This window comes from Cydia strobilella, chromosome 19 (genome assembly GCF_947568885.1).
Source record: "Cydia strobilella chromosome 19, ilCydStro3.1, whole genome shotgun sequence".
Classification (NCBI taxonomy): Eukaryota; Metazoa; Arthropoda; class Insecta; order Lepidoptera; family Tortricidae; genus Cydia; species Cydia strobilella.
This window is the reverse complement of record NC_086059.1, coordinates 1,039,122-1,059,407: the sequence shown is the minus strand read 5'-3', so window position 1 is coordinate 1,059,407 and position 20,286 is coordinate 1,039,122. Positions and strand designations below refer to the sequence as shown.

Here is a 20,286-nt window from a genome sequence, read left to right as displayed (position 1 = left end):
CGAAACTCGATTAAACAACTTTCGCTCGGTAGAAAAAAAAATCAAGAACATAGGTCTAAAATAGAACATATCAGGTTAAAAAAAACATAGAACATATCAGGTGTTTTTTTTAATATATTTTTGCATAAAAGCTATTAAAATTGTTTCTAAAAATGCGTAATTTTTGATCAAATTCATCAAATTACTTTTTTTTTAATAACTAAAATTCAACAACAATGATATTCGCGATCCCAGGCATGCACGGCCGTCCGCGCAGTGCTCAGCTAGCTGCGTTTGGAGTAGGACCTGAACACAATGCACCTTAAGCACCAACTTTACAGTGAAAAAGTGAGAATAAGTCACAATAAACATCATATTAAATTTGTTTAAGGATTTTAACTTAATGGTGGCACTTCCACAAGCTGTCTTTTGCAAAGCTTTATCAAAAAAGTAGTGCACAAGTTCAGGATTTAAAAAAGACTGTTCCAAAAAATTCGGACTATAATTAGAAAGATAAATACAAAATTTGGACTATAAGGGACCATATCACCAATAAAACATATAAAAGTCAAAGCTATAAGTACTACACACACAAACACAATACACACGAATGATGACTATATGTGGTATTTTCTATAAAAAGGGACCTTATTGTCGATGGCGCTTACGTCCATTATTAACGAATCTCCGATATGAATACAATGCCGCGCGGCGCTGTGCGGCGTAAGCGCCATCGACAATAAGGTCCCTTTTCATAGAAAATGCCCCATATACCTTGATGAAAACCTGCTTTACACACACTAGCCTACGTGTGATTAGTTCTACTGATGATGTGATGATTTTGAAAAACTACTAATATGCTACCGAAATGTACTAAATTTTTAGTTAAATATGTGAGAATGTGTGCGAGTCACGCTCACACATATTTCAAAATTTTTCGTCATTATAGATTTCTAGTTTTAACTATTTTCTTTTCTAAAAAATGATTTAATACTTATAATGTGAATCTTGATATGAGATAATATCAAACCACACATCAAGTTTTATGTTAAACTTAGACGAATCTCTAAGTGCTTGGAGAAAAATATTAAATAAAAAATAGATTGTTTAAAGATGCATGCCAAATGACTGTCACTAGAATGTATATGATTTTTACTATAATAAGGGCTACCGCGTTTAATTTCGCCGCTAGGGGCGCTAGTGTAGATGGAGGTCTTTCAAAATGTCAAATGCATAGAAGTTTTGGGGGTTTCAAGCTTTTTTATCGGGAATTTTCAACCCTTATTCATAATTGTGGTAAATCTTTGTTCATCTTTGATTAATCATGGTAAACAATAGATATAGCTCAATAAATGTTATTGGTTTAAAAAAAGTGCCAACTAAAATATATGCAAAATTAAACAGGTTAAAAAAATGGCACATTTAGACGTTAAAATACCTTTGTGTATATTAGAAGGTATTGATTTTATAAAAATAAGCATAGAAGAATTTTGAGATCTGTTTTTCTGGACCTACATCAACAGTGGCGCCAACTGGTGAGCACAAAAACGGTAACCCTCATTGAGTATTTGACATAATTCCATTGTTCTATTTACCTTCTCCTGTTTAAATCTGTCACGACAATAATAAACAAACACAAATATACAGAAACGTTAATATGTACAAATTGTATGTGTTATTGTTTTTTTTTTTTAGTTATGTGTTAGACCCTTGACCCTTTCATTCATATTTGGGAATATTAAGCTTTTCTATTATCAGTCAGAATATTTACATAAATTAGAAAATTGGGTCCGAGGTGACAATACAATAAGATAAAATTATGCACGGGTACTTTTTCAAATAAGAATATATCGAGAACATTAAGAGGCCGTTGTCGATTTTGGAGCAAAAATGTAAAACTGATAGATTTAGTCGTTGAAATTATACAGGTTTTGTTACGTAATATCTAAATAATAAGTATTGGTTTCTATTAGCACGGCTTCTCATCTTGCCTTTTAATAATGAGGTCGCGAGCGTGCGTCACCGGTAATACATGAAGAGAAGGGGCAGTTTTTAAAAATTCATCAAAAATTTATGGTGGTAAATTATACAAATTGATGTATAAGAATAGTTTCAGCAAATGTTGTAGATTGTTTAAGTATCAAAATTACGTTGAAATTAAGTCGATTTTCAGAGAAATTGTCACTTGTTTTGAAGTAATTTCTGGAGAAAATTGATTTCGTCTAACTTTCATTTACACTACTTCAAAGTCATAATAATAAAAATGTAGTCTGATAAACGTCAAGTACAGGATATGTGTAATATAAAATTACCATGTTTAGCCGTCCAAACTTTACGAAATTTACAAATAAGAGCAACAAAATCAGTACTTTACGCGCGTTTACCTAAACGTCCATCAGAAAAGCAAACATTACTAATTTAGTGAGTCTGAACAAGTTTGGGAACAAATCAAATTATTCACCACTGGAGGGCTTCGTCACTTTTTCTTTAATATATGACATCTATTACAGTTAGTGAGTCTGTTTTCAAAAAAATTATCTGATAAAAGGTAAGATAAGAAGACGTGCTAATAGAAACCAGTACTTATTATTTCAATTAGGTAACAAAAGGTGTACAATTTCACGGACTAAATCTATCAATATTACATTTTTGCGACTAAAATCGACACCGGCCTCTTAACACACCAATTTTTGCCCGCAACTTCGTCTGCGTGGACTTAGTACAGCAGCTAAAGTAAGTATAGCGCCTGGATAAAGTCTCATGGCAATAATTCAATTTGAGCATACGCACATAATTTATCAGGCAGTTCATTAATTATCTCAATTACCCCGCTTTTCACCCTATTAAGGGATGATTATCGGGATAAAAACTATCCTATGTCCTTCTCCGGGACAAACTATCTCTATGCGAAATTTCAACTAAGTCGGTTCAGTGGTTTAAGCGTGAAGAGGTAACACATAGACAGACAGACGGCCAGACTTTTCGCATTTATAATATTAGTATGGATTAAGGTGTAGTGGGTTCAGCCAACAGAGTTTAAAAAAAATCGTGGCTTTTTTTATATTGAGTTTGGCGTCTAAAGTGTTTTAATCGATTCGGTTCCTTTCACTCAGATCCACTAACTGGAAAATTAAAGAGGATGGTTTGACGCGTAGGCTCAACTGATATTACTGATGACGATTGGCTTGCATCGTCACCCCGTCCCCATGTGTATCTGTATGTAGAGTAAGCAAAACTATTAACCTCACACCCCGCATACAAGTTTATAAGGGATGCAAAGCTAATAGCTATGCTGACTGCAAGTGTGTGTGCGTGAGTGTGTGCGTGCTAACCTTGAAGCAGAAGAGTGCGGGCATGCAGAGTGAGGAAGTGTTAGGTGCGCGCGCACTCACCTCCTCCCGCGCCGCCCGCCCCGCCTCCGTCGCCCTGTACTCTGCAACACGGTGGAAACGTTTGCCTGCGTTACTAAACAATACCATAGAGTAACTTATACTAGAGCGGTACTGTCATAGTAAATTTTGTAACCCCAGTAAATTCACTGCCATCTGTAGACACACTTTAAAACTAAAAATTAAGATTTATAAAAATACGATAAAATGTATTTAAATATAGATAAATGTTTTTTTTTATTTGCATTAATTATTTTTATCATTTTGACCCATGTTCTTTCACTGATATGCGTTAAAATTGTTAAATAACAAACGAAACCGTCAACGCCATCTATACGACTGTAGGCCAAAACTAGTAGCGCCCTCTGAACGAGAATCAAATTTTCTTGATTTTCGAGGCACGTTTTTTCCTTAGACTGTATCCATCTATTACGGAGTTATATCTATGACAATACGGAATATTACGCGAAACTCTGCGTAGGGGGCGCCACTATCACAATCTGAGGGTCTATCGCGAAACAAGAAAATCGAAATTTCGTTATCTAACATCTCTGTCACTCTTGCATATTCGAGTAGTACAGGAAAAATAGCATATTTTGGCGGCAAAATTAGAGCGATAAAGAGGCAGATAGCGAAATTTCGGATTCGCGTTTCCCGGTAGGTCCTCTGTAAACAAACCGCCATGATGCATCAATGTTATATTTTATTATCTCTAAACTTGTCAAAAACCTATTAAAGGTATGGTAGTATGGTAGTTACTCTATGGTTTACTAAAAAGGCTAGTGCTGCACTCTGGTGGCAAAACATTGCAGTAATATACCCTATTCAACTGTTAAACAAAAGAACTGCTTTCTTTAATCAGTACGGTTGAAACTGAAAGCGAAGCTTCCGCTGAGGAAACAAGGCCGTAAAAAACAATTTCTCTATAAAAATATCAACTGTACGGTTTGTCTACCTCACAGTGTGATAATGACATTGTCAGCCTCTTTCAATTTATTTTATCACTAACTTTTACCCGCGACTTCGTACTGCTCGAGCGCTGTGGCTGCGAATATCTTAGCGTTGTCATCTAATACTCGTCCTATTGTGGCGTCATTTAGTTCTACTATTGAGCAGGGATGTTGCGGATGCAGATTTTTTGACATCCGCGGATGCGGATGCGGATTTTTAAAGGCTCACATCCGCGGATGCGGATGTCGAGATACACACATGAAAAACGTCAAATATTACACTTTATTAATTTTTATTTAAAAAAAAATAAACTTTTAGTATTTGAACAAGAATATAGGTGCCCCACAATCACATTACTATACTAAAGTCCAAACTTTTCACTTCTTGTCGCTGTCCGTCATAGGCTAAAGTGCTCGATCGACGAATCACAAAAACGAAACGAGATTCCTATTGGCTAATGACGAAATTACCTAGCACTTATGCCGCAGCTAAGACGTTCCTGTACCTAACTGTTCCACATCCACATCCGCATTAAGCTCCGCATCGATTTTATGCGGATGCCGATGTTGAAAACAATGCGGAAGTTCCGCGGTTGCGGATGCGGATGCGAATATTCGCAACATCCCTGCTTCCGTGAGACACAGACATATTAAATATATTAATAACGGGTCACTCGCGTATTTTAAGACGAAAACGCTCGACATGTTTCACTCCGTACCGAGGAGCGTCATCAGGTGCTGATCGTCAGGTCCTGATGACGCTCCTCGGTACGGAGTGAAACATGTCGAGCGTTTTCGACTTAAAATACGTGAGTGACCCGTTATCAATATATTTAACATCCCTGCTATAGAGTAATCTTACTCTTATTGTAATTGTGTTGACAATCCTTATTGGAGCTATAATTTTATTCTCATCAGTATTGTTATTATTTTCATTTTTGTTTTTATTTTGACGATCATGATAGAAATTCTTATATTTTTGACATTAATGCAAACTTATTATGTAAATTGTCTTTCATGAAATAAATCATCTAATCTAATCTAATCTAATAACCCTAGATTACCTTGTCGGTGCTCGCAGCCACACTCCTCCTCCCCGCTCTCGCGCGGAGTCTCGTACGCGTACAGCTCCAGCGCGGAGGCTGCGGAGATCTTAGCGTTGTCATCTAATACTCGTCCGATAGTCGCACCGTTTAGTTCCACTATTAACATCCTGTTGAATGCAATGTTTGCATTATAGTAGATTGTTAACCAAGGGATGAAAGGCACTCATTCCCGCCGAGGTATTTTGGCGCTCGAACGCAGTGAGAGCGCCAATAGTCCGAGACTGAAATGATGCCTTTCACCCGAGTTAAACACTCTACTTTTCGTTTCGAATACGGGGAAAGTAAAATGCACGTGTTTTTTTAAACATAACCAAGTATACATTTTTATAGCATTTTTTTAAAGAGTACTTTCAGTTACCAATTCAGGCAAGTGTCGTTATCTATGGAATGGAGAGTCAAATATCAGAATGGAAATTGTATAACAAATCCATTTAAACTCAAATTTCAATTGCTTGTGGTAAAAAATAAATAAAAAATAAATCGTACTTCGAACGTAAAATGCTCTAGTGTAGCGTATCATTTTCTGCACACCTTTTAGAACAACAATGACCCTCTTTCAGAGCATGAGAAATGAAAAATAATATACTTATTAACCTGTCCGATCCCATGACCCGAAAACTATTTTTGTCGTTGTCTCCCAAGGCCCAAATATGTGCCCAAATTTCAGCCGTGGGAAATAAGTCTTATACATATAGGCGGGCATACATTAAGAATAGAATAAAGAATAAAGGTCATTTTCTCAAAAATGGACGGCAAAGTCGACGTTGCCGGTTAAAAAGTAGGTCGCGAAGTGCGTAGTTTATGGTCCGTCAAAAAATTAAAAAGTTAAAAACATTACAGTCTCGATTTCGGGACTGCAATGTTGCATACAAATTCCATTATTTGTCGAGTTCCAAACTTTTCAAAAGTTGAAGTGGCCATATCAAATGAAAGCATAGGTCCATTAAACAGCCAAACAGATGAGCAGTACTTATTATTATAATGTTGGTACCGCGACTATTTAGGTGTCTCAAATAGGTTGGCGTATTTTCAGCAGAAAAATACACTTCCATTTTTAATTAAAAAAATAAAACGGCGGCAAAGCAAATCTTTTTACTTTTTTCTGTGAAAATATATACATAAGAATGTTGCTTCTGTAAAATATTTCTATTATATTTGCATTTATTGCGCCATTTTTGAGAAAAGCACTATATATGACTCGGCATGAAGGCTACTTGCTGGCTTCGGATTCAATTAAACGGACTCTCAAGGTCGTCCGTTTAAAACGAATCCTCAGCCAGCAAGTAGCTACTTCCGAGCCTCGACAATAATGTACTATTAAATTATTCAATCTTTAATGTTGGTTTGTGAATGTGAGATAAGAAAAAGTTTGTGATACCTTAGAAACATTTATTGGTGGACTTACGATTCAGGAGCAAGTCCGCAGAGTTCCGAGAGTTTCTTCTTGAGGTCCAAATAGGTGCCCTCCGAATTTACTAGTACACCGTATTTTATGGGCACAGAGCCGTCTAACAACATTACTGTAAAGAAAAAACAATTGTTTTAGCGAATATGAGGTACAATTTTGAGTTGGGTCTAAACGAGTACCTACTTAGCGAGATTTGCAACCAATTTTTTATTATTTTTAGGGTTCCGTACCCAAAGGGTAAAAACGGGACCCTATTACTAAGACTCCGCTGTCCGTCTCATGAACCGTGAATTTTCAAATGAACAGGAAATTTTCACAGATGATGTATTTCTGTTGCAGCTGTAACAACAAATACTAAAAACAAAATAAAATAAATGAATGAATTTAAGTGGGGTAGTGGGGGTATCCCGTACGACAAACGTGATTTTGTTGTCGTTTTTTGCGTTATGGTACGGAACCCTTCGTGCGCGAGACTAAGACTCCGCAGTCCATCCGTCTGTCACCAGGCTGTATCTCATGAACCGTGATAGCTAGACAGTTGAAATTTTAACAGCTGATGTATTTCTGTTGCCGCTATAACAACAAATACTGGAACCGTCGGTGCGCGAGTCCGACTCGCACTTGGCCGGTGTTTACCTATGACTTGTGCCCTCAATGACTGGTCCACAGGTAAGGGCAGGCTCAGCATGTTGAAGGCGTCGAAGCGCGTAGATTCAGCAGAGCAGACGTCGCAGCGCACACGGGGTACGGAAGCGTCGGTGCGCGAGTCCGACTCGCACTTGGCCGGTGTTTACCTATGACTTGTGCCCTCAATGACTGGTCCACAGGTAAGGGCAGGCTCAGCATGTTGAAGGCGTCGAAGCGCGTAGATTCAGCAGAGCAGACGTCGCAGCGCACACGGGGTACGGAAGCGTCGGTGCGCGAGTCCGACTCGCACTTGGCCGGTGTTTACCTATGACTTGTGCCCTCAATGACTGGTCCACAGGTAAGGGCAGGCTCAGCATGTTGAAGGCGTCGAAGCGCGTAGATTCAGCAGAGCAGACGTCGCAGCGCACACGGGGTACGGAAGCGTCGGTGCGCGAGTCCGACTCGCACTTGGCCGGTGTTTACCTATGACTTGTGCCCTCAATGACTGGTCCACAGGTAAGGGCAGGCTCAGCATGTTGAAGGCGTCGAAGCGCGTAGATTCAGCAGAGCAGACGTCGCAGCGCACACGGGGTACGGAAGCGTCGGTGCGCGAGTCCGACTCGCACTTGGCCGGTGTTTACCTATGACTTGTGCCCTCAATGACTGGTCCACAGGTAAGGGCAGGCTCAGCATGTTGAAGGCGTCGAAGCGCGTGGACTCGGCGGCGCAGACGTCGCAGCGCACACGGGGTACGGAAGCGTCGGTGCGCGAGTCCGACTCGCACTTGGCCGGTGTTTACCTATGACTTGTGCCCTCAATGACTGGTCCACAGGTAAGGGCAGGCTCAGCATGTTGAAGGCGTCGAAGCGCGTAGATTCAGCAGAGCAGACGTCGCAGCGCACACGGGGTACGGAAGCGTCGGTGCGCGAGTCCGACTCGCACTTGGCCGGTGTTTACCTATGACTTGTGCCCTCAATGACTGGTCCACAGGTAAGGGCAGGCTCAGCATGTTGAAGGCGTCGAAGCGCGTAGATTCAGCAGAGCAGACGTCGCAGCGCACACGGGGTACGGAAGCGTCGGTGCGCGAGTCCGACTCGCACTTGGCCGGTGTTTACCTATGACTTGTGCCCTCAATGACTGGTCCACAGGTAAGGGCAGGCTCAGCATGTTGAAGGCGTCGAAGCGCGTAGATTCAGCAGAGCAGACGTCGCAGCGCACACGGGGTACGGAAGCGTCGGTGCGCGAGTCCGACTCGCACTTGGCCGGTGTTTACCTATGACTTGTGCCCTCAATGACTGGTCCACAGGTAAGGGCAGGCTCAGCATGTTGAAGGCGTCGAAGCGCGTAGATTCAGCAGAGCAGACGTCGCAGCGCACACGGGGTACGGAAGCGTCGGTGCGCGAGTCCGACTCGCACTTGGCCGGTGTTTACCTATGACTTGTGCCCTCAATGACTGGTCCACAGGTAAGGGCAGGCTCAGCATGTTGAAGGCGTCGAAGCGCGTGGATTCAGCAGAGCAGACGTCGCAGCGCACTCGGGACTTGAGTTGTCCGTAGAAGAGGTCGGTGACGATGGACGCGTTGCGCGCCGCGTGCGCTGCCCAGGCTTCCGCTGCTACTTCCTGCAGGAGGGAATTTAACAGGCCGTAGTCGATTTTGGAGCAAAAATTTAAAATTGATAAATTTATTATTATTATTATTTATAATGCAGGCAGGCAGTTTAAACAACTGATAATGCCTGTATTTAGTCGTTGAAATTATACACGTTTTGTTACGTAATATCTAAATAACAAGTATTGATTTCTATTAGCACGTCTTCTCATCTTGCCTTTTAATAATGAGGTCGCGAGCGTGTGTCACCGGTAATGCATGAAGAGAAGGGGCAGTTTTTAAAAATTCATCAAAAAATCATGGTGGTAAATTATACAAATTAATGTATAAGAATAGTTTCAGCAAATGCTGTAGATTGTTTAAGTATCAAAATTACGTTGAAATTAAGTCGATTTTCAGAGAAATTGTCACTTGTTTTGAAGTAATTTCTGGAGAAAATTGATTTCGTCTAACTTTCATTTACACTACTTCAAAGTCATAATAATAAAAATGTAGTCTGATAAACGTCAAGTACAGGATATGTGTAAAACAAAATTACCATGTTTAGCAGTCCAAACTTTACGAAATTCACAAATAAGAGCGACAAAATCAGTGCTTTACGCGCATTTACCTAAACGTCCATCAGAAAAGCAAACATTACTAATTTAGTGAGTCTGTTTTGAAAAAAATGATCTGATAAAAGGTAAGATAAGAAGACGTGCTAATAGAAACCAGTACTTGTTATTTCAATTAGGTAACAAAAGTTGTAAAATTTCACGGACTAAATTTATCAATTTTACATTTTTGCGACTAAAATCGACACCGGCCTCTTAATAAGGCTATAGAGTATCAAATAACCACGCGGGTAACTCCTGCGACCTTCGACTTCTATATCTTACCTGATCTGGTCTGCCGTCGCTGTCTCTAATCGGCAGCGGTTTAGCCGCGGCCCTGTTCAAGTCCTCGTGCAGCGTGTCCAACAGCCACGCCAGCAACTCCTGCGCGTCGTGCTGGCCGCCGCCGGCGAGCGCGCGCGCGTGGCGCGACACGCACCAGCGCACGCGCAGGGGCGCCACCGAGCGCGCGCTGCACGACCACACCTGCCATACACGTACTATATATAGTTAGTTGAAGAACAGAGGGGGTTCGAACTCGACGCGAAGCGTGACCGGTTAAAGGCCCGACCACCTGCGGTCATAAACTATAATTTTGTCGGAGGGGTGCTGACCTGCGATGAGTGTGGTCGTACATTTACTGCGAAAATAGGCTACGTCAGCCACCTGAAAGCTCACGATCGTCGCTCTCACTAACCAGAAAAACCCAGTCGCCGAGGCCGAAACCGGCCTGGACAGGATGATGGGGGGATGATATATAGTTAACACTATCTCTACTGAGCTCGTTCACTTACCTGTACTAACAATGGCATTCTGTTAAACAAAAGCCATTATTTCCTTTGTGCGAGCGCGTGGCCTTTGTGCCTGAGGCTCACACACGATGGCCACACGCTCAGGCACAAAGGCCACGCGCTCGCACAAAAGAAATAATGGCTTTTGTTTAACAGAATGCCATTGTTAGTACAGGTAAGTGAACGAGCTCAGTAGAGATAGCGTTAACTATACCAGTAGTTATAGACGCGCCACCGAACGACCGGGGGTAAGAGAAAGAATATTCATATAAAATTTGGGCAGCATAGGATTTTTTCTCTTTCACTCTTATAAATTTAGGTATTTCGCCATCGCCTCCTACCTATGATGCCACCCGGTCGGTGATAAGGACAAAACATGGCACTATTTTCTCTTTCCTCTTATAGGAATCGCAATAAAACTATCTTTCTCTATCAAAGAGTGTCAGGCTCTTGACACTCGTAGAAGAACGAATGCGGTACATATAAAATCGATGATTTCTCCGAAACTTGAACATCCCCATTGACCTTTAAAATTCGAGTCTATCGTCCTTGACCCGTGATGAGGCGATATCCCGTATATAATCTTTTTTAGGGTTCCGTATCCAAAGGGTAAAAACGGGACCCTATTACTAACACTCCGCTGTCCGTCTGTTTGTCAGCAGGTTGTATCTCATGAACCGTGATAGCTAGACAGTTGAAATTTTCACAGCTGATGTAATTTCTGTTGCCGTTATAACAACACATACTAAAAAGTACGGAACCCTCGGTGGGCAAGTCCGACTCGCACTTTATTTAACGTATTCGATGTTTGTTTAACTAATCGTCAGAACGCATGTGCACATTTTTGTTTTAATATCCCACCTCGAACCCATGTAACTCCTTATTTAAATAATAGCGGGTTTATGAATACGGAATCGCGACGTTCACTGCATTTTGCTTGCATGCTTTTTGGCATTGTAAAAACTATGACGCCCCTTTACCTTTATGAGAAGTTAACTTTTTCACAACGCCATATCAGGGGAGCTATTCGTCTACTTTGCCCTAGGCACAGCACCGCTGCATTTCGTGGCAGTTTTATATACTCTGCCACGAAGTGCTGGAACAATATACCTCCTCCTATAAGGAACTCAAAATCAATTAGTTCATTTAAGTTCATTTTAAAAAACATATTTTAAATTTACAAAAATTATACTCTTGTGCCATTTCTACTTATTCATCATCATCATCATCATGTCAGCCGATAGACGTCCACTGCTGGACATAGGCCTCCCCCAAGGCTCGCCACTCCGACCGATCCTGTGCCGCTCGCAACCACCGAATTCCCGCGACCTTCTACTTATTATTATTAATTATTATTTCCTTGTGTTATACATTAATGACTGTTTATTTGCCCTAATTTAAATTATTGTATTGTTATTTTAGTTTTGAATAAATAGGATAATATAGGCTTATTAAATTTAATTTGTATATAGCTAAATTTTGTACTTTAGCGTGTAGTTGCGCTCTCTCGGAAGGGTGTCCACGGAAGACCAGCGTCGAGATCCTTAGGTGGATTCTTGACATTAAGCTGAGTGGAGACCTTTTCAGTGACGCATTATTAAGTTGGTTCTGTGTGTCTCAAGTAATATTTAAGTTAAATTTAAGCGTTTTTGAATACATTTCTTCTATTCTATTCTATTCTAATTACTGACGTTTACTTGTCTCTGATAAATTTATAACAATATCTAGTACATGTAAAAAAAACTCATTATATGTTAAGTACATTAACACTTCACTTACCTCTTTACACAGTTCTCCATATCGCACCGCCAAGGCACCTTTCGTTCCTAGAGGATTTGCTGTGTTCACTTCGTACAAATGCATCCCGGAGTTGAAGTACCGAGTTAGTGGGCCCGTGTTCCATACCTACAAAATATTTAAAGTAGATTCTTAAATATTTAAAGTAGGTTCTGTAGCGCGTCAGGGATGTTCGCGGAGGCGCGGGTAGACTGCTTCTACTCGTACAGTTACGAGTACACCACGATGCGCAAGAGCAACCTCCCTGCCTCCCCGCCTCCCTGCCTCCCTGCCTCCCTGCCTCCCTGCCTCCCTGCCTCCCTGGTGCGCAGTCCGGGCTGCGTATTTACAAAGGCTATACTGATATGGTTCAGATGCGAACTGAACTAGATTAGCTTTTGTTTGGACAAAACTTGACAAAACCCTAATCTATTATAGTAAAGAAATTTACTGAAATCGTATAGACTTTATTAACTAAATTCATACGGATATCGTTACTACAAATGCTAGTCTGTTGCGATCTAAAATTTTAATAATATTTTAGTAACGACTCCGATTGTATTAAATAAATAACTAGATACAAAACAGGAATCTAAAATTCCTTGTATGTAGCCAGTTACGAATTGGGCCAGAGTGGTACCGTTTGGTAAATAAGTTTTGTAACTGGCTACAAAATGGGAATTCAAAATTACATTAAATTAATAGGTAGGTAGGTTTAGGTTCGTTAGCTAGCTTCAAATGCCCGAAGGGCAAACCGCCCAGAAATAGGAGCCCCGCGAAGCGGGGCTCCGTCTAGTTGTTGTGAAGTAAATTTTTTTTTAAAGAAACAGTCCGACGAACTCCCGCGGGGCTCCTATTTCTGGGTGGTTTGCCCTTCGGGCATTTGAAGCTACCTAACGAACCTAACCTACCTACTGATTTAGTGTAATTTTGGATTCCCATTTTGTAGACAGTTACAAAACTTATTTACCAAACGGTACCACTCTGGCCCAATTCGTAACTGGCTACATACAAGGAATTTTAGATTCCTATTTTGTATCTAGTTATTTATTTAATACAATTTGCCAACCGTGGATAGGAACCGGTAATTCAAAAGCCCCATTTCGTAACCAGTTACAACCCGGTATTAATTTTTCCCGTTTCGAAGCCGGTTACCAACTCTTAGTTACCAAACGGTACTAAAGGGTACTCGTACTTCTTATTAGGTTTTGTGAAAGCAAAATGTTTGCATATTATAGCGACAAAAGCTAATCCATCTGAGTAAATAAGTATTATTAAAATGTAGATATCATATTCAAACGATACTGAGGTTACTAAACTCGACTAGGTTTTGTCGTGAATAATATTTGAAAATATGTAAGCAAAAAGCTAATCCATTTGAGTGACTACTTTTTACCGAAACGGTATAGATATTGTTAAATAATATGCAAAAACAAAAGCTCCCCTATTATAATCTGAGTCGTGACTGAAATAGTTTAGCTTTTGTAAATACGCGTCCGGGCTAGCTCCAACAGCATCCTGACCATCATTGCAGACAGGGTCGACGGTGTTTATTTGAACAACTGCTGCCTCATTCATGTGCGCAGGAACTTATAAATATTTAAATAAATATGTAATAAGGCATTGATAATAATAATAATATAATTAATTTTGCTGTTACTAACCGTAGTATAAGATTACCCATAGTTATTACTAACACTGATTGATCCTAGTTGGTCGTTGAATAAAGAATTTAATTTAATTTAAATTTAATTAATTTAACCAAGGGATGGAAGGCACCCATTTTTTTCCGAGGTATTTTGACGCTCGAACGCAGTGAGAGCGCCAATAGTCCGAGGCTGAAATGATGCCTTTCACCCGAGTTAAACAGTCTATTTTTCATTACGAGTACGAAGAAAGTAAAATGCATGTGTTTTATTTTTTAGTGCAGACACGATATTGACCAATACAAACGTGTATTGTATTAATAAAAACTAGTGATATCCGAATCAAACACGCGTAGTGACACTGTGAGTGTAGTATGTTTTGACAGACCAACGAGTGTGAACGCGACCAGACCAATGTGTGAATGCGACGGATGGTAACGTTGAAAGCGAACGCAGCCGACGCGCACGAATGAGGATAGACCGAGCGCTGTCTACACAACTTTGACACCCACCCGCTATCTTCAGTCACCCGTGAACATGATGCATGTAACTGCGTCCAAATATCGGCAGCTCATAAATAATACAAAAGGTATTCACGGTCTATATCCCGGTCAATATAAGTCTAGTGAAAATAACCGTGAATCATTCAAAACTCTACAGATATCAGACGTCAGTACATACTTACTTTTACTTACTGCTGTGGCGCGACGACCCGAAGTGGATCTTGGCATCCGACAGCAAAGACCGCCATGCTACTCTGTCCAAAGCCGTTTCTGCAGACCTGGAGACTCCGCAAGAACCAGGAGATTGAAGATCTGGTGTCCGAGCCGAACATCATCGGAGAAACGAAAGCCGCCATCCGATGGCTCGGGCACGTAGTCCGGATGGGGGAAGATCGCGCAGTCTGGAGGGCGTACTTTGGAGTACCAAGTGGCCGAAGACCGTCAGTACATACTTACCGATTGTAAAGCTGCATTCATGTAGCAAGTGTTTCCAAGGTTATGTAGCCCCGTAGCGCCGGGCAGGTTGGGCGGTATGAGGGTCTCACGTCGCTCCATTGCGCGATTTCCGCCGCTCATACTGCCAAAAATTTAATAAATTTAAACCTCAAATAAAACCAAAATAAAGAAGCAAGCACAAATGTGCCATTTTCAACCAAAAGGGCACTTATTGTCGCTTGTCAGTAAGGCGCTATTTCCATATAGCTTCAATTAGAAATCAACCTTATCGACAAGCGACTATGTGGTACCTTTTGGTTGAAAACGTCACAAATTATAATATTACAATTTTAAACAGCATGAATGCAACATGACCTCGAAATGTCAGAAGATCCGTTTCGGGAAGATTCAAAATTAGCTCCATGCATGAATTTATTTTTATTTTTGGATTCATAATTTATATCGTTGGAACACCGGAAATGATAAAAATACTTTTGTAAACCTTAACATTATTTTATTAAAAAAACATTTAAAATGTTGAAAATTTTTGAGCGGTTGAAACGCTCATAATATTTGGCGCGAATTCGACAGAGCGTGATGACGTCACACGTTGGGCGGCCCAACTGACGTTTGCTACTAATGACACTAATCTGTCGAACGCGTGACGTCACGTGGCGTTTCGAGCGTTTCGCTCACTAGCTTTTCGCGGGCAAATTTTTGTACTTTTTATTTATAATTTTAAGTAATTAAATGGTAATTTAAAAACGGAAATGCATTTGTAACATGATATAACGGTAACAAACATCCGAATAAAACATATTTCGTTCAAATATAAACTTCGTGCATGAGGCTAATTATCTTGTTCTCCCGTCACAGCGGAGTTCAGCTAACGTCCAGTTTGCGCAACTAGGAGTACAGCGTTGGTGCCGAGCGACCAGAGAACATCACTTAGCTAAGGGTAAAGAACCTTAAGCCCGCGAAATAAGACTCAAATTTGTAGTTTTAGACAGTGCAAATAAACTTCAAAATTGTACTCACCTGAGCGCCCCAATCTCTTCAGGCCACGTAAGATCTGCATTTCTAACTTCCAGTAATAATCTTGTTCTCTCATCACAGCGTAGTTCAGCCAGCGTCCAGTTTTCGTCGTCCAGGAGCACCGCGTTGGTGCCTAGCGACCACAGGCGGACGTCCTCGCGCTGGAGCCCTAGGGCTTGGCAGAGGAATTCTGACACCTGCAAGAATAATAAAAACCTTAAAATAACCGACTGCAAAAAGGGTTAAATAAAATATTATCACTTGTATATGCGCTAGCAAATGATAAGTTTAAAGTCGAAATTACAGTAATGACTCATAAGTTAAGACGTAATAAATACAAAAAAAAAACGGTCCAATTAGCCTCATGCATGAAGTTTATATTTGAACGAAACATGTTTTATTCGGATGTTTGTTACCGTTATATCATGTTACAAATGCATTTCCGTTTTTAAATTACCATTTAATTACTTAAAATTATAAATAAAAAGTACAAAAATTTGCCCGCGAAAAGCTAGTGAGCGAAACGCTCGAAACGCCACGTGACGTCACGCGTTCGACAGATTAGTGTCATTAGTAGCAAACGTCAGTTGGGCCGCCCAGCGTGTGACGTCATCACACTCTGTCAAATTCGCGCCAAAAATTATGAGTGTTTCAACCGCTCAAAAATTTTCAACATTTTAAATATTTTACAAAAGTATTTTTATCATTTCCGGTGTTCCAACGATATAAATTATGAATTCAAAAATAAAAATAAATTCATGCATGGAGCTAATTGATAACACCTTAGTGGCGGGCGGCGCCGGCGTGGTCACGGTTGAGAGAACCCGTGGCCACGCCCCATTGGCGGCGCGCAGGCATACAGTTGGTTTTTTAGTGGGTAGTGGCGCCTTTTGCCGAGTCCCACATAACCCGCATTTTCTCCCCCGAGGGTGTGGGTATGCATAAAGCATTTTTCCAAGGAAAAAAGAAAAAAAAAAGGTCACTATGGCGTATAGCTTGTTAACAAACCTCTAAAGCGATGTGTTCTATGAATGAAGTCTGTTTTGTTATTATACCTGTTTGACAGTAGCCAGTCTCGAGAAGGCAGCCGTGTAGGCCAGCTGCCGCTCCGGCGGTGAAGGCGGCGCTGGTGGCGCCACGGGCACGCTGGAGTACATTTATTATACCTGTTTGACAGTAGCCAGTCTCGAGAAGGCAGCCGTGTAGGCCAGCTGCCGCTCCGGCGGTGAAGGCGGCGCTGGTGGCGCCACGGGCACGCTGGAGTACATTTATTATACCTGTTTGACAGTAGCCAGTCTCGAGAAGGCAGCCGTGTAGGCCAGCTGCCGCTCCGGCGGTGAAGGCGGCGCTGGTGGCGCCACGGGCACGCTGGAGTACATTTATTATACCTGTTTGACAGTAGCCAGTCTCGAGAAGGCAGCCGTGTAGGCCAGCTGCCGCTCCGGCGGTGAAGGCGGCGCTGGTGGCGCCACGGGCACGCTGGAGTACATTTATTATACCTGTTTGACAGTAGCCAGTCTCGAGAAGGCAGCCGTGTAGGCCAGCTGCCGCTCCGGCGGTGAAGGCGGCGCTGGTGGCGCCACGGGCACGCTGGAGTACATTTATTATACCTGTTTGACAGTAGCCAGTCTCGAGAAGGCAGCCGTGTAGGCCAGCTGCCGCTCCGGCGGTGAAGGCGGCGCTGGTGGCGCCACGGGCACGCTGGAGTACATTTATTATACCTGTTTGACAGTAGCCAGTCTCGAGAAGGCAGCCGTGTAGGCCAGCTGCCGCTCCGGCGGTGAAGGCGGCGCTGGTGGCGCCACGGGCACGCTGGAGTACATTTATTATACCTGTTTGACAGTAGCCAGTCTCGAGAAGGCAGCCGTGTAGGCCAGCTGCCGCTCCGGCGGTGAAGGCGGCGCTGGTGGCGCCACGGGCACGCTGGAGTACATTTATTATACCTGTTTGACAGTAGCCAGTCTCGAGAAGGCAGCCGTGTAGGCCAGCTGCCGCTCCGGCGGTGAAGGCGGCGCTGGTGGCGCCACGGGCACGCTGGAGTACATTTATTATACCTGTTTGACAGTAGCCAGTCTCGAGAAGGCAGCCGTGTAGGCCAGCTGCCGCTCCGGCGGTGAAGGCGGCGCTGGTGGCGCCACGGGCACGCTGGAGTACATTTATTATACCTGTTTGACAGTAGCCAGTCTCGAGAAGGCAGCCGTGTAGGCCAGCTGCCGCTCCGGCGGTGAAGGCGGCGCTGGTGGCGCCACGGGCACGCTGGAGTACATTTATTATACCTGTTTGACAGTAGCCAGTCTCGAGAAGGCAGCCGTGTAGGCCAGCTGCCGCTCCGGCGGTGAAGGCGGCGCTGGTGGCGCCACGGGCACGCTGGAGTACATTTATTATACCTGTTTGACAGTAGCCAGTCTCGAGAAGGCAGCCGTGTAGGCCAGCTGCCGCTCCGGCGGTGAAGGCGGCGCTGGTGGCGCCACGGGCACGCTGGAGTACATTTATTATACCTGTTTGACAGTAGCCAGTCTCGAGAAGGCAGCCGTGTAGGCCAGCTGCCGCTCCGGCGGTGAAGGCGGCGCTGGTGGCGCCACGGGCACGCTGGAGTACATTTATTATACCTGTTTGACAGTAGCCAGTCTCGAGAAGGCAGCCGTGTAGGCCAGCTGCCGCTCCGGCGGTGAAGGCGGCGCTGGTGGCGCCACGGGCACGCTGGAGTACATTTATTATACCTGTTTGACAGTAGCCAGTCTCGAGAAGGCAGCCGTGTAGGCCAGCTGCCGCTCCGGCGGTGAAGGCGGCGCTGGTGGCGCCACGGGCACGCTGGAGTACATTTATTATACCTGTTTGACAGTAGCCAGTCTCGAGAAGGCAGCCGTGTAGGCCAGCTGCCGCTCCGGCGGTGAAGGCGGCGCTGGTGGCGCCACGGGCACGCTGGAGTACATTTATTATACCTGTTTGACAGTAGCCAGTCTCGAGAAGGCAGCCGTGTAGGCCAGCTGCCGCTCCGGCGGTGAAGGCGGCGCTGGTGGCGCCACGGGCACGCTGGAGTACATTTATTATACCTGTTTGACAGTAGCCAGTCTCGAGAAGGCAGCCGTGTAGGCCAGCTGCCGCTCCGGCGGTGAAGGCGGCGCTGGTGGCGCCACGGGCACGCTGGAGTACATTTATTATACCTGTTTGACAGTAGCCAGTCTCGAGAAGGCAGCCGTGTAGGCCAGCTGCCGCTCCGGCGGTGAAGGCGGCGCTGGTGGCGCCACGGGCACGCTGGAGTACATTTATTATACCTGTTTGACAGTAGCCAGTCTCGAGAAGGCAGCCGTGTAGGCCAGCTGCCGCTCCGGCGGTGAAGGCGGCGCTGGTGGCGCCACGGGCACGCTGGAGTACATGGACACTCCGCCCACGGCAGACACCGAGTTCATTCCTGTTATATATTAAAATGGTCTTTTTTTATAAAATTTTAGGGTTAACAATATAATAATTAATAAAAATTTGTTTACTTACTTTGCGGTACTGCGACATGCCGTAGTATCTTTAAATTTAGAGGATAGAGTTCTAATTCCACGTCTGAATTGGGTGGTCGAATCACCTAAAAATAAAAAATAAAAATGTTACTGTTATCGTAGATATAAATTTATTTTATTTTATTAAAAAAAAAATTGGTGTACAGCATAACAGTATGAAATATACAGTCACTGCAAAACTACAAACAAATTAAAAACAAAAACAGGTAAACTAATAATATTATTATACAATAAGCACATTCAAACTGTTGAAGGACGCTCATCCATCTTCTCACAGAACCTCAACAATTCCTCTCGCACTTCGCTCCACCTGCCAGCAAATAAATCACACTCGGGCGCTGATGATAAGAGCGCATTCAGGAGGGGTAAAGGGCGAACAAGTGGGGATTTTCTGCGAGACACGGTTCGCGATATCGGGCCTACAAGTAGACCACGGTCCCGAGGCCGGAAGTTGACTCTGGTCGGCGTAGGGACAAAAAGACGCAGTAATTGCGCCACCAGTTCGGCACAATCCGATTCACCTCGCAAGACGCAACAGGCTGTCGTAAGGAGCTTAAAATTTCGTCTTACCTCCGAAGAGTTCAAGCCTAAAGAACCCAGCAAGTATTTGGTTGGGTATAAAAACGGGTAATACCCGAATATTTTTTTATATAAGAACCGGAGAAATACTTTTTGTACTCTCTCCAAAAGCAAGACGTAGGATACCTCATGATAAATGATAGATTAACTGGAACCCGAGGGCCTAGCTAAGGTGACAATTGCTTACGCTCCGAGATTAATAGAGAGAGACTACCGTATCATTCGCCACACGGAACGAACTATTGGTATCTTGGCTACGCAGCCAGATGTGTGATGAATTCGTGAATGGTTTTGAAGACTTCGATTTGAAGTAAACTGATATAATCTTTAATAGGTACTGGTTACAG

General features: G+C 43.1%; 1 protein-coding gene across 1 annotated transcript in view; it reads right to left on the bottom strand.

Annotated features, from left to right (window-relative positions):
• Positions 1–20,286, bottom strand: part of LOC134750322 (ubiquitin carboxyl-terminal hydrolase 32) — a 67,713-nt gene that overhangs the window by 18,532 nt on the left and 28,895 nt on the right. The window contains exons 11-24 of the mRNA XM_063685486.1: positions 19,341–19,425; positions 19,119–19,260; positions 18,902–18,992; positions 17,126–18,770; positions 16,904–17,004; positions 15,852–16,045; positions 14,835–14,955; positions 12,233–12,358; positions 9,948–10,148; positions 8,898–9,080; positions 7,469–7,610; positions 6,830–6,944; positions 5,383–5,531; positions 3,312–3,412 (exon numbers count right to left, since the gene is read on the bottom strand). Of these exons, the coding sequence (XP_063541556.1) occupies positions 3,312–3,412; positions 5,383–5,531; positions 6,830–6,944; positions 7,469–7,610; positions 8,898–9,080; positions 9,948–10,148; positions 12,233–12,358; positions 14,835–14,955; positions 15,852–16,045; positions 16,904–17,004; positions 17,126–18,770; positions 18,902–18,992; positions 19,119–19,260; positions 19,341–19,425 (3,396 nt within the window). The remainder of the gene's footprint in view (positions 1–3,311; positions 3,413–5,382; positions 5,532–6,829; positions 6,945–7,468; positions 7,611–8,897; positions 9,081–9,947; positions 10,149–12,232; positions 12,359–14,834; positions 14,956–15,851; positions 16,046–16,903; positions 17,005–17,125; positions 18,771–18,901; positions 18,993–19,118; positions 19,261–19,340; positions 19,426–20,286) is intronic.